This window comes from Electrophorus electricus, chromosome 21 (genome assembly GCF_013358815.1).
Source record: "Electrophorus electricus isolate fEleEle1 chromosome 21, fEleEle1.pri, whole genome shotgun sequence".
Lineage (NCBI taxonomy): Eukaryota > Metazoa > Chordata > Actinopteri > Gymnotiformes > Gymnotidae > Electrophorus > Electrophorus electricus.
This window is the reverse complement of record NC_049555.1, coordinates 1,922,365-1,934,470: the sequence shown is the minus strand read 5'-3', so window position 1 is coordinate 1,934,470 and position 12,106 is coordinate 1,922,365. Positions and strand designations below refer to the sequence as shown.

General features: G+C 40.3%; 1 protein-coding gene across 7 annotated transcripts in view; it reads left to right on the top strand.

Annotated features, from left to right (window-relative positions):
* map4k3a (mitogen-activated protein kinase kinase kinase kinase 3a) overlaps positions 1 to 11,904 on the top strand; it is an 82,493-nt gene extending 70,589 nt beyond the window's left edge. For all 7 annotated transcript variants that reach the window (XM_035520774.1, XM_035520773.1, XM_035520771.1 and 4 more), the window contains 14 exons: positions 3,493 to 3,608; positions 4,079 to 4,120; positions 4,236 to 4,320; positions 4,816 to 4,895; positions 5,131 to 5,191; positions 5,298 to 5,415; positions 5,566 to 5,624; positions 5,861 to 5,964; positions 7,227 to 7,398; positions 7,707 to 7,775; positions 8,016 to 8,108; positions 8,438 to 8,508; positions 8,794 to 8,849; positions 9,103 to 11,904. In XM_035520774.1, the coding sequence (XP_035376667.1) occupies positions 3,493 to 3,608; positions 4,079 to 4,120; positions 4,236 to 4,320; positions 4,816 to 4,895; positions 5,131 to 5,191; positions 5,298 to 5,415; positions 5,566 to 5,624; positions 5,861 to 5,964; positions 7,227 to 7,398; positions 7,707 to 7,775; positions 8,016 to 8,108; positions 8,438 to 8,508; positions 8,794 to 8,849; positions 9,103 to 9,190 (1,214 nt within the window). In that variant the 3' untranslated portion in view covers positions 9,191 to 11,904. The remainder of the gene's footprint in view (positions 1 to 3,492; positions 3,609 to 4,078; positions 4,121 to 4,235; positions 4,321 to 4,815; positions 4,896 to 5,130; positions 5,192 to 5,297; positions 5,416 to 5,565; positions 5,625 to 5,860; positions 5,965 to 7,226; positions 7,399 to 7,706; positions 7,776 to 8,015; positions 8,109 to 8,437; positions 8,509 to 8,793; positions 8,850 to 9,102) is intronic.
* The last annotated feature ends 202 nt before the right edge of the window (positions 11,905 to 12,106 follow it).

Sequence of the window (12,106 nt, the reverse complement as noted above, 5' to 3'; positions counted from 1 at the left end):
GACCATTATCAGCAACAAGAAGGTCGTTACTCATTAAGACTGTGTACTGTGAGAAATGTTTGAAGTTGGGTGGGTACCACTTTTTCCATCACTTTGACTAAAAAAAGGAAGGTTGGAAATGAGTTTATGATTGGCAAGGGAGATTGAGTCGAGGGCAGATTTCTAGAGAATAGGAGTAACAGCATCTGTCTGAAGGGTCATGGGGCCTGATAACAGACAGGTATTTATTGTGATATGAGGGAGGAGATGACAGATGCACAAGCCTTAAGAAAGGAGATTGGGGCAGGGTCAAGACAAAAGGACGAGGTAGACTTATTTCAGAAACGTGAAGGGCATTGGTCATCATAAAGCTATGACCATGACAGTGAGTTTAGTATACGTCAGTGGCTTTCCGTCACCAGATCTTAGAATCCAATAGAGTACCTCTCGGATGTGGGATTCACAACAGAAATGTGCAGCTGATGACCACAGGACTTAGAGAGTGGACCAATCAGAAGCACAGTGAGGGCCTCCCAGAATGGTGAGCGTCTTCCACAGGAACTTTATTTAGGAGTGTGTTACCCTCTGCGGTATTCTCATTTCTTATTTTTATACTTACCCCTTTTTCTGTGCCACCTTGCCCCCTGAAACTGGGTTGCCAGATGAAAATACAGTCGTGGCCAAAAGTTTAGAGACTATCGCAAATTTTGGTTTTCACAAAGTTTGCTGCTTCAGTTTTTATGGTGGCAATTTGCAGTAAATCTAGATTGTGAAGCGTAATCAGATGAATTGCAAATAATTGCAAAGTTATTCCTTGCCATGAAAATGAACATAATCACAAAAATCACTGCATTTCAACCCTACCACAAAATGGCCTGCTAACATTATTTCAGTGATCATCATCTTAGCTCAGAGTGATATCAGCTGCCTTGTCCTTGTTAACACTTTCTCCTGTCATATTGATTAGAAGAGCAGACTGATTGCTTTAAAGGGGTGGTGGTGCTTGAAGTTTTATTCTGTTAACCATGGTTACCTCCAAGGAAACACGTGCAGTCATCACTGAATTGCATCAAAAGGGCTTCACAGGCAAGGGTATTGCTGCTTGTAAGCACCTAAATCAACCATTTATTGAATCATCAAGAACTTCAAGGAGAGAGGTTCAATTGCAGTGAAGAAGGTTTCAGGGCACCCAAGAAAGTCAAGCAAGCGCCAGGATCGTCCCGTAAAGAGGATGCAGCTATGGGATTGGGTAACCACCAGTGCTGAGCTTGTTCAGGAATGGCAGAAGGCAGGTGTGAGTGCATCTGCACACACAGTGAGGCGAAGGCTTTAGGAGGATGGCTTGGTGTCACAAAGGGCAGCAAAGAGGCCATTTCTCTCCAAGAAAAACATCAAGGACAGACTGACATTCTGCAGGAAGTATAGGGATTGGACTGCGGAGTTCTAGGGAAAAGTTATTTTCTCTGATGAAGCCCCCTTCAGACTGTTAGGAACATCTGGACAAATGATTTGCGAGCACTGCCATGAGTCCGGTGTCATGCCATCAGTGAGGCATTGTGAGACCATTCATGTGTGGGGTTGCTTCTTATCCAAGGTAGTGGGTTTGCTAAAATTTTGCCTAAGAACACTGCCATGGTTATGGAATCAAAACATCCTCCTAGAGCAACTTCTCCCAATGGTTCAGGAGCAATTTGGTGATGAACAATGCTTTTTCCAGCATGACAGAGCACCATGGCACAAGGCAAAAGTGATAACCAAGTGGCTTGGTGAACGAAACATTTTGGGAAATTTTGGGTCCATGGCCAGGAAACTCTTCAGATCTCAATCCCATTGAGAACCTGTGGTCAATCCTTCAAAAGCCAAGGAGAACTGCAGTCTTAAAAAGGAAGCGTCAGCACTAAATATTAAGACTTTGCTTGAACTGGATGTATTTGTCAGTAAAAAGTAAAAAAAAAAAAAAATCTATGAAATTGTACTTCACAATACCATATAAACATCTGACAATAGGATCTTAAAAAAAAACAAAAAAAAAAAAACAGAGGCAGTAAACTTTGTGAAAACCAAAATTTGTGTCCGTCTCAACTTTATGCCACAACTGTATATCAAAATTGGGCCTTGTCATTCATAAATCTGCAATAGCAATGTAACATTGGTTATGCTCTATCAAGATATTGGCATACTACTAGTGATTTTTTTAATGCTTGTTATGAAGAAAAGGACCATAATACAATGAATGAGCATTAAACTATGATAGGGCAATCATGAATTTCAAATCCGCAATCATGTGTTTTGTCACGTTGTTTAAGATAATACACTGATTAGCATAATTTTTATATCTTTGTTAATGGAGAAAATATATTTGCGATCTTTGGTTGCTTACACAGTGAATCATGCCAGTGATTCACAAAGCATTCTGGGAAATTTCTCATAAGACTCCATCTGGAGTGTGCCCCTGAGGAGGGCCATGTATCTGTAACACTTTAACCTTCCCTTCTGTCCTAGCAAGAGTCAGGACACCCTACCCCTAGGTGTGAACAAGCAAACTTGAGGCATAGGGCTTAGTGCTAAGAGCAAGGGGGAGGTGGGATTGGATCTTGGGGAACCTTCCTCCTCATTTTTCCCTGTATCAAGTTCCCATTCAGTTTTGTTGCGTTAGCGCTTGAAGGCCTTGACATCACAGTAAAGCGGTTTTGTTTGAGTAGAACTGCCTTCTCTTGACTTTTCTTCTGTATTGATGCTACTGTGTGGTAGTCCTAAAAAAGGGACTGGTAAATGCTAAATGTCAAGACTCAGACACACAACCAACTATGATTCCACCTCCCTCCAAACGGCTGGCTTTAGGGTTTTGGCAGCATTTGCTGTTCAGTTTGAATGTTATTAGTTAGCAAATGTTAAAATACCCCACAACTTTTCTATCACTTGTATCACTCAAATGTGTAACATTGGTTTTAAATAGGGTTTTCGTAGAATTCTAACAATTGCATAACAACTGAGGCGTACTCAGTCCCTGAGTTTGATACAGGGTGTATATTCGTGCATCTCTCTCATGGAATGAGTTTTCATTTCGTCTGTTTCTTCCGCTGAAGGTGGTCTGTGGATTTAGATTTTTGACACGAACCCAGCAAACTTTAATTTTTATATATTTTTAAAAAAATAATTAATTGAAGTGCTACTGACAGTAATTTTATTGCTAAGATCAGATTTGATATTCTGAAGTTTGGAATGTTTTGATTTAAGTATTTATTTCAATGTGTACTTACAAATTCTTGTAGCACCACTATCAGTCAAGGTTGTTTTAGGTATGGAGTGAGTTGTGATTTATGGAAACTTAAGTGTAACCCAGCGTTTTGTAGTATTTGTATGTTTGCTGATCAAGAGTACTGTTTATGAACTATATGAAAATATTGGGGGGTTTTTTGGTCCTTTTTTGAGAGGCTTTTAGCCAAGTGTTCCCAGGTCAGCATTTAAGAGCAATGTGTTCCAGCCTTGTGAAATTGACTCTTTGCCCCACAGGAAATGGAGTTGCTGTGTGCGACAGGAGGGGAGCGGGTGAGTCAGCCTCTGCAGAGAAAGAGTCCATTACACCCTCTGCTGTTCCTACTGCCCGCGTAGACAAAAAGGACATTCCGGTAAACAGCCTCCCTCCTTATACACACACTCACACACGAGACAGTGATGGAAACCGATTTGCTGCATCATGAAATCCAGAAACAGTGTGTATCATATCAAACTCAAGTCTACATGTTTATAAGTGTAGAAACGATGGACCAACTTTTTCTTTTTTTTTCTTTTTTTTTGCATGACTTATTTCTGCACTTTATTTCTGTAAAATATAATTGGATTCTATGTTTTAATCATTCAGTATGATTTGGGGTGCTGTTTTTGAACCCAAGTTGAACTCACTGTTGGGCTGTGTAGCATTTTAATTGAAAATCTGAATGCTATAGCAGTGTAGCCCAGAGTTGTGCATAATCTGTATCAAAGTACTGATGCCATATAATTAAAAAAAACGTTCTTTTTTTTTTAACACTGTACATTCATGTGTATGTTCTTTGTGTGACTGAGTTTTCATTGCGTTGCTCTGTTTCCTGTTACATAGAAACCAATCAGCAATGGACTTCCCCCAACTCCTAAAGTTCATGTAAGTCAGTTTTGGGTCTTTTGCTGAAGGACATCTTTAAGGCAGCTTTGAAAGGGATTCAGAGGTCATGGTACTTTTGATTTACAAAAACAATGTTTCTGTTTTTTATGTGCAGATGGGAGCATGCTTCTCCAAAGTCTTCAATGGCTGCCCACTGAAGATTCATTGTGCTACTTCCTGGATAAATCCAGACACAAGAGGTACAGTAATCCTAACCTAGACACAAGCAGAGTATCCCTAACACCGACACGAGAAACTGAGTAAGCCTAATCCACACATACGATGTACAGTAACCCTACACCTTGAGGCATTTTGCTGCATCAACATCAACGTTGTGACGTGTGAAGATTCTGCACTGCTCCACCAGCTGCGTTCTGCACAGTGTGTTGTTTTGAAAACAGCACTGGCCTAAACTAAAAACCACAGGCCTGATGTACAACAAAACTACTAATTAGTAGTTCAGGTAGTTATGAGGGAGTTAACACCAAGAACTCTGGAATGGCGAAAATTAATGTAAGAAATTGAAGATTGCTTCTCGGTCATGTTTTCGTCTTGTCATTTTGAGGTTTCTGTTTGGGGTTTACAAACATTAGGGTGTGTTGGTCCTGCCCCTTCATTTTTTTATACTGTGGTTAAAAAAATAGTAAAACTTGAAGAACGTAGTCAAAAATGCTCTTGTGTTAATGTAATTTCAGATCAGTATCTAATCTTTGGAGCAGAGGAAGGAATCTACACATTAAACCTCAACGAACTTCACGAGACATCCATGGAGCAGGTGAAACCACTCGTCATTCAAAACATGATTTGTTGTTATGTTAGTTTTCTAATTACAGTTCTGTATATTTGCTTTGACAGATACACTCATATGTGTACTATTGCCTATATACAGTACCTATAATATATGCTAGGTTATAATGTATACACTGCATGGTTGATATGTGTTCATGATTTAGCCATGCAGTGTTGTAACAGCTGCCTCAATGCCTGTTCATTTGTTGTTTTATCGTCAGCTGTTTCCCCGGAGGTGTACCTGGCTGTATGTGATGAACAACACGTTACTTTCGATATCCGGTAAGTCACTCTTCCGAACCCTCCAGTGCTTGTTACAGCTTTTGCTGGTGTTTATTCCTTGATTCCCGTTTTAAGGGGTATTATATATATAAGCCTGTTTCCCCAGGCAAAGCATCTCAGCTGTATTCTCACAGCCTGATAGGATTGTTTGAGCACGCTCGGCAAATGCAAAAGCTCCCAGTTGCCATACCAACCCACAAACTGCCAGACAAAATTATCCCCAGGTAAATATTAGTTCTTTCCTGTGTGATGGCAGGTGTGTGTTTGTGCTCAAATGTGCCTGTCTGTCCGTGTCTGTGCCTCTTTGTGCATGCATGCGAGTATTCAATTGAAGTATTCAATTATCTCAACAAAGTATTTTTTTTTTCTTATAGGAAGTTCTCAGTATCCAATAAGATCCCAGACACTAAAGGATGTCAGAAGTGCTGTGTAGGTGGGCAGTTTTCCCACTTTTCCTTTCTTTACCATAAAACTGTACTTCTCAAATTTAGTGGCCCGTCTGAGCTACATACTAACAGAGGGATTTAGTCTCTCTTAGATTCGACATAGTCCCTTGTATATGCCTAATCTAACAGTGGCCTACACATAAATCATGTCTTAATATGAATATGGTGAGAATTGTATATCTCCAGCAGACATGCTGGTATAATTCAAGCATTTGTCTGGCAGTGAGAAATCCATACACTGGCCACAAGTACCTGTGTGGAGCGTTACAGAGCGGTGTGATCCTGCAGGAGTGGGTGGAGCCCATGCAGAAATTCATGTTGGTCAAGGTGAGTCGAGTACATCCATAAGCGTACAACAGACTCGAAGGTTTTGGTTTGGCTTGAGCTTAGGAAACACATGGAAAAAAGAAAAAATTGAAATCAGACTCCTGCATAATGAATTTAGGATGAATACTGAAAAGATTATGCATGGCAGATTGTCAGTTTTTAGTCAGCAGGAATCTAAAATCACAGTGCCTACCTAAAGAGAACCATGTGCCCAGGAAATTAATAAATAAATGAGTGAATAAATAAGCATTTTGGCACCATCAGTTTTCCTAGTGACGCAATACTTGTCAGACGTTTGTAATGGTATTCAAAATGGAAAATGATACTGAGGCATGATGAGGCATGTGTTACAGTGAAACTGCTATACATAAGAGTGATAGAGACACTGGCTGGTGTGTGTGCTTTGCGTACGCTGTTATGTATACTGTCTTTACCCACATAAAACGTGTTCATTTTTACTGATGATGTTTGTTATATACCATTTTTTTTAAATCCATAATCTCTCAGTTCTGAATTAGGGCAGAAAAAAAGTAATTTATGATAATGATAAAACATCACAATACTACTTTGCAAGAAGTAGTAAACAAAATAACATGAACTAATAAGAGACAGGCAAGATATGCTGGAAATGGGTCAATAGGGGCTTTACCCTGATGAGCACAACTTATGGGGGTTATTAAGTAACGGAATTATTGCAAATTGAGAAATAAGGAACTATTTTATGCTAATTTTCTTTTCCTGAGGATGTGCCCAGCTGTATTGTGAACTAGCGGAAGCTTAAAAAGGCAACAGAGCAGCCCAGCCAGTAACATTTGGCACTGGTATAAAAACCCCAATTTATACAAATAAGTAATAGTGTGTCAAGAAAGATACAAACAAGAACTTTACACTGGCCATGTTTTTAAGCACCTAATTATCATGGTTGATACACTTGTGCACAACAGTACCAGAAGATAAAGCAAAATCTAAGGCAAGCAATAGGGCACAAATCACTTAAGTCAGCAATCACTGTGCATTGATGCTTAAAAGAACCAGATTAAAATATTCATGGAAATCTTAATTCATGCTGAGGGATGAAATATAAATATATTTAGTGAAAAATCCAATCACTGAAAAATGCACAGTTTATTGCATTTTCTATTAAAAAAAAAGTCTTAAACACAGTCTATCGCCTCAGTGTTACTCCTGTTTAATTTAAGTAATTACCCAAATTACCCTAGCTGGTTCGCAGTCTTTTCTCAGTACCTGTTTCCTGCCTGAAGAACATAGACTTCCCGTTGCCCTGCCCCCTGGAGGTCTTTGAGATGTTGGTGGTTCCGGAACACCAGTACCCCCTCATCTGCATGGCTGTCAGCAAAGGCACAGAGCTCAACCAGGTTGTGCGCTTTGAGACACTCAACCCCAACTCTACTTCTTCTTGGTTCACAGAATCTGGTAAATTATTCGCTGCTTTCTCACAAAATCAAAATGCACTAGATGCACTTTATATAATCGTTTAAGTTAGCGTTAGGTATATGAAACACGGTGTCTACTAGTGTCGTCGTCTGAAGTTGTGTCAAAGTGCTGAAGATGGCTCAGCCTGTTCTGTGCACTAGTGCGTGGAAAGTAGGGAACTGATTCTGTGTATGGGGTTTATAGTAATTAACGTGATTTATCAATAAGAATGAAAAAATGTTTTCTTCTTAACACAATTAGTTTAACTGTTTATTACACTGTTTTGGGTGTTTTGTTCGTTTTCACAGATGCTCCTCAGAGCTGTGTGATTCACGTGACTCAGCTGGAGAGGGACACCATCCTTGTTTGCCTGGACCGTGAGTTTACAATGCCACGATACAATTTTGTCACATTTAAGTTTCATCCTGTCTTTATTTTGGTCATTGGCCTCTGATGGGCCCCTGGGCCCATCAGCACTAGTCCCCACGCAGCTCTAGGGCACGCTGGGGCACATTAAAGAGCACGAAGCATCAGGAGAGAGCTGCCACACTTTTGACCTTCCTCGGCTGAAAGGCAGCAGAGGTGGACTCGGGTTTCTCTGTGATCTGTCCCTACAGGATGTATTAAGATCGTCAACCTGCAGGGCCGGCTGAAGTCCAGCAGAAAGCTCTCATCAGAGCTGACCTTTAACTTTCAGATCGAGGCGATAGGTAAGAACACCTGTCAGGTGGAATTCATATACAGCAAGCAAAGATTTCTATTTTTTTATTTGTTTAGGTTTTTTTTTTTTTTTTGGTCATTTACAGATCACTGTTGCTTGTAATACTGATTAGATTAGAAAATTCTACAAGCATTATACTAGATGCATTCTTCCATCAATGCTTTATGGACAACAAGGAGAAGCTATTTAAATGAAGGCTGGAGTTTGATATTCTATAGCAGCATGATGTGTGTTCTGTTTCCTTCCTTCCTTCCTTCCTTCCTTCCATTCTTCCTTCTGTTTGTTTCCTTCCTCGCTCTCAACCCTCTTCCTGCTCAGTGTGTCTGCAAGACAGCGTGTTGGCATTCTGGAGACACGGCATGCAGGGTCGGAGTTTTAAATCTAATGAGGCAAGTCATAATTCTGCCTTCTCCTGGTTTTTGCTGTTAAGCCAAATCCCATCCACCATCTAGCTAGCTCTTGCCTGTCACATGACAACTGCATCCACGGAGGGTGGAGGTGAGCTCATTCTTGCTCTGGCACACATTAAGCCAGGAAGCTCCTCCTGGTGCAGCAAGTGCTAGCACACAGACATCCACGATTGAATAGTGTACTCACTCAGGACTTACTCTCCTGTTCTTTCTAACTAAAAGGTGATCAAAACTAAATATCACACAAATGTATGTTTCACACAGGTAACACAGGAGATTTCTGACAATACAAGAATATTCAGATTACTGGGCTCAGACAGGTAAGTCACAGTCATATGCAGCTCGGTGCATAATGCTTTGCAAGACCTGCTGTGATGCTCATCTTGTGCAGCATGCAGTGACCATGCAGTGAAGCTTGATGCCAGCAGTATGGGCAGAAAGCATTTCTGAACAAGAGGTTGTGTGTGTGTCTGTGTGTGTGTGTCTGTGTGTGTGTGTCTGTGTGTGTGTGTGTCTGTGTGTGTATCTGTGTGTGTGTGTGTGTGTATGCATGCTGTATTTTATCTGGAACAGAGTGGTGGTTCTGGAGAGCCGACCGACAGACAATCCTACAGCACACAGCAACCTGTACATCCTCGCTGGCCATGAAAACAGCTACTGAGCACAGCATGTGGGGAAACCATGCGAGGCACTGTGTGCAGTACAGGAAGGGGAGTGTGATGTCACAGAAGCCGATGTTTGATGTTACATGAGTGGCAGCTGGAGCCACTACCTTGTGGAAAGACTAAAGTGCTCGGGGAGGGCCAGTGAGCGCACCACACAAGCCACAGTGGCCAAGCAAGCTTACACTGTGCCTGCTTCAAACTGCAAAACACTCTACCCCCTCTACCCAAATATATGGTGGATTTTAATTCCTCCTCGAATGGAACTCACCAAGTTCAGGTAGTTAGTCTTAAAGAACATCTAAACACTTGCAATGAATTTCAGAGGAGAAAGATGCCAGCCGTACATCATCCAAACGGAAACGTTAAGACTAATCTCAGTCCCCAATCCAGCACCACCCAAAAGGTGGGGGTCATTTCAGGCCCAGCCCAGCTCCAACCAAAAGGTGGGACTAATCTCATTCCCAGCCCTTCACCATCCCAAAGGTGGGAGTAATCTGTCCCCAGCCCAGCACCGCCCAAAAGGTGGGGACAATCTCAATTTGTAGCCCCTTTTCTATTTGTTCTGCTTTGTCACATGTTCACCACTGAAGATGTCAGTAATGAACTAATGATCTGAATTTATAAGAGCAGGAAACACGGCAGTGCTGGAGCATGGGGAGCTGCTACACATTACACACACTTCATAACATACCACACACTCTACACAACACACTTCATATCACACACTCTACGCTACACAAACTACATCAGACAACACATGTAGTGCATAACACACATTCTACACAACACACACTACATACAACACTACACACAACACACACTACCCAAAAAACCTACACAACACACACTGCAGTTTAGAACATGAGGCACTTTTATCTCGAACTCTGAAGCACCTCAGTTTCACTGGCTCTTGTAGAGGGCTTGTGTATGCGCGCTTGCAAGCGCTCACACACACACACACACACACACACACACACACGTCATCTTGCATTTACCAGTATTGTTACCCTTATACACACTCGACATTGATCACGTAAGTGCTTGACTGACACTTATTTAATTTCATGTACATACAGTTTATTGTTTTACTCTTAAACTTGGTTGTGTAGATATCTGTGCATATGGTCTGTACAGGTTTGTGGCAGATTGTTGAGTGTTTGCTTACTAGGGTACTACTACACTCCTGGAGGGCTTTTCTACAGAGCCGGTTTACCCCATGTCGTAGGAAAACAAAGCTGATGTGCCCATTTTCAAGTCTGTTGTTTTTTGTTGTATTACCTAGTCTGTTTGTTTTTACTATTTAGCTCTATATATGTGTGAAACCAAATGCTGGGCTTTTTTCTCAATTAATTTTAAGTCAATGGACATTTTATTGCTTTTAGATTTGTGGTATGCACTCATGTCAGAATTTGCACAAAATTTTTATGGCGTTTTCTGTGTATATCTAGGTGTATGTTCAAGCCATGGATACAGTAGCGATGTAGAGATTAAAACAGATTAATTTGATATAAATCTGCCCTGAAATAGCGTTGTCAGGTATTTTTCATACTCAGACTGTTAAATCAACAATGCCAAAGGGGGAAGTCCTGCCAGTTTCTTGAGTGGAGGTGGAGGAGGGTAGTCTTACACAGCTTATGAAAATCAGATGATGGTATTTAGATTTTAATTCAGTGGCAGAGAAAAGGCTAAACATGCGAAGGTCTTTTGAGTGGTTCCCCCAAGACGTAACTACTTTTACATGCATTTAAGTATCAAAATATGTTTATAAAATACACTATTGTTTAAATTTTTTATTGTTGTTTAAAGTTCAAGTTTTCCAAGAGCAACTGTGTTACAGAAGAAGAATTTATGATCAAAGGAGACATTAATCTTGCTATACTTGTGTCTTAAAGCTGCTGATGGTGATTTATTTCAAGAACTCTTCTATAGCTATCACTAAGTACAAATAAAGATGTCTGTGACTGTCTTGGGCTCTGTAATCAACTAAAATTTACATTCTGGTTGTATTAGCCAATCAGGAAACATCTCTACTAGGTGGCAGTCTGTCATGCTTGTTAACTTTTTTGTAAGTTGAAGCAGCAAAAAGATGGTGAAGTATTTGTTTATTTCTTTTTTTTTTTTTTAAGATTATTTACGGAGGTTTTGAGGGCTGGAGAGAAGGGCACTGGAGTGAAGGGTGGATTGCTCCAGTGGATTAGTTGGCAGAAGTTATCAAGAACTATGAACTTGACTACAGCCGCTCTAATTTCATCTTGGCAACCATATGTAAATGTTTTACAAAAAAGTGGTTGCACCCAGATTTAAAACATCTTTCCTTACTGCTTTACATAATGGTTTCTTAAGAAGCTAAACATTTACCAGTCATCGATCGATTGATTGATTGGGTAAAAAGTTATGATTACTCATTTCCTTTCCAAAGTCCTGCCTCCTGGTGAATTTGTACAGATTTAAGCACACTACAGGCTACACTTCCTTAACAGAAAGCAAGCAGCTCTTGTTACTACAGTAGGCTTTAATCCGTGCATATCTAGGTCTATGTGACTTAACTTTAAAGCAAATTTAAGTATGCTCAAGACTAAATGTTCAGTGTTGCAATACTGAGATGCATAATGGAATGCTATGACAAAATAATAGCAGACTGACAAAGGTACGATTATGTTCCTTTCAGATTGTCATGTAAATATTGTTAAATAAAACATTTTTTTCATAACGACTGTAATGTAATTTCTACCAAACAAATATAAACGATGAATTGTGCTAAACCGGTTCTTTTGAACCAATTACGTTGCAAGTTATACTTCGTCTGCGGGGGTTCAGCATCCAAATCAACGTACAAAAAATATCTGAATAAAATTTCGCTCTGCATTGTAGAGAATGACTAAAAAAAAAAACGAGAGTATTAAAACTCCTCT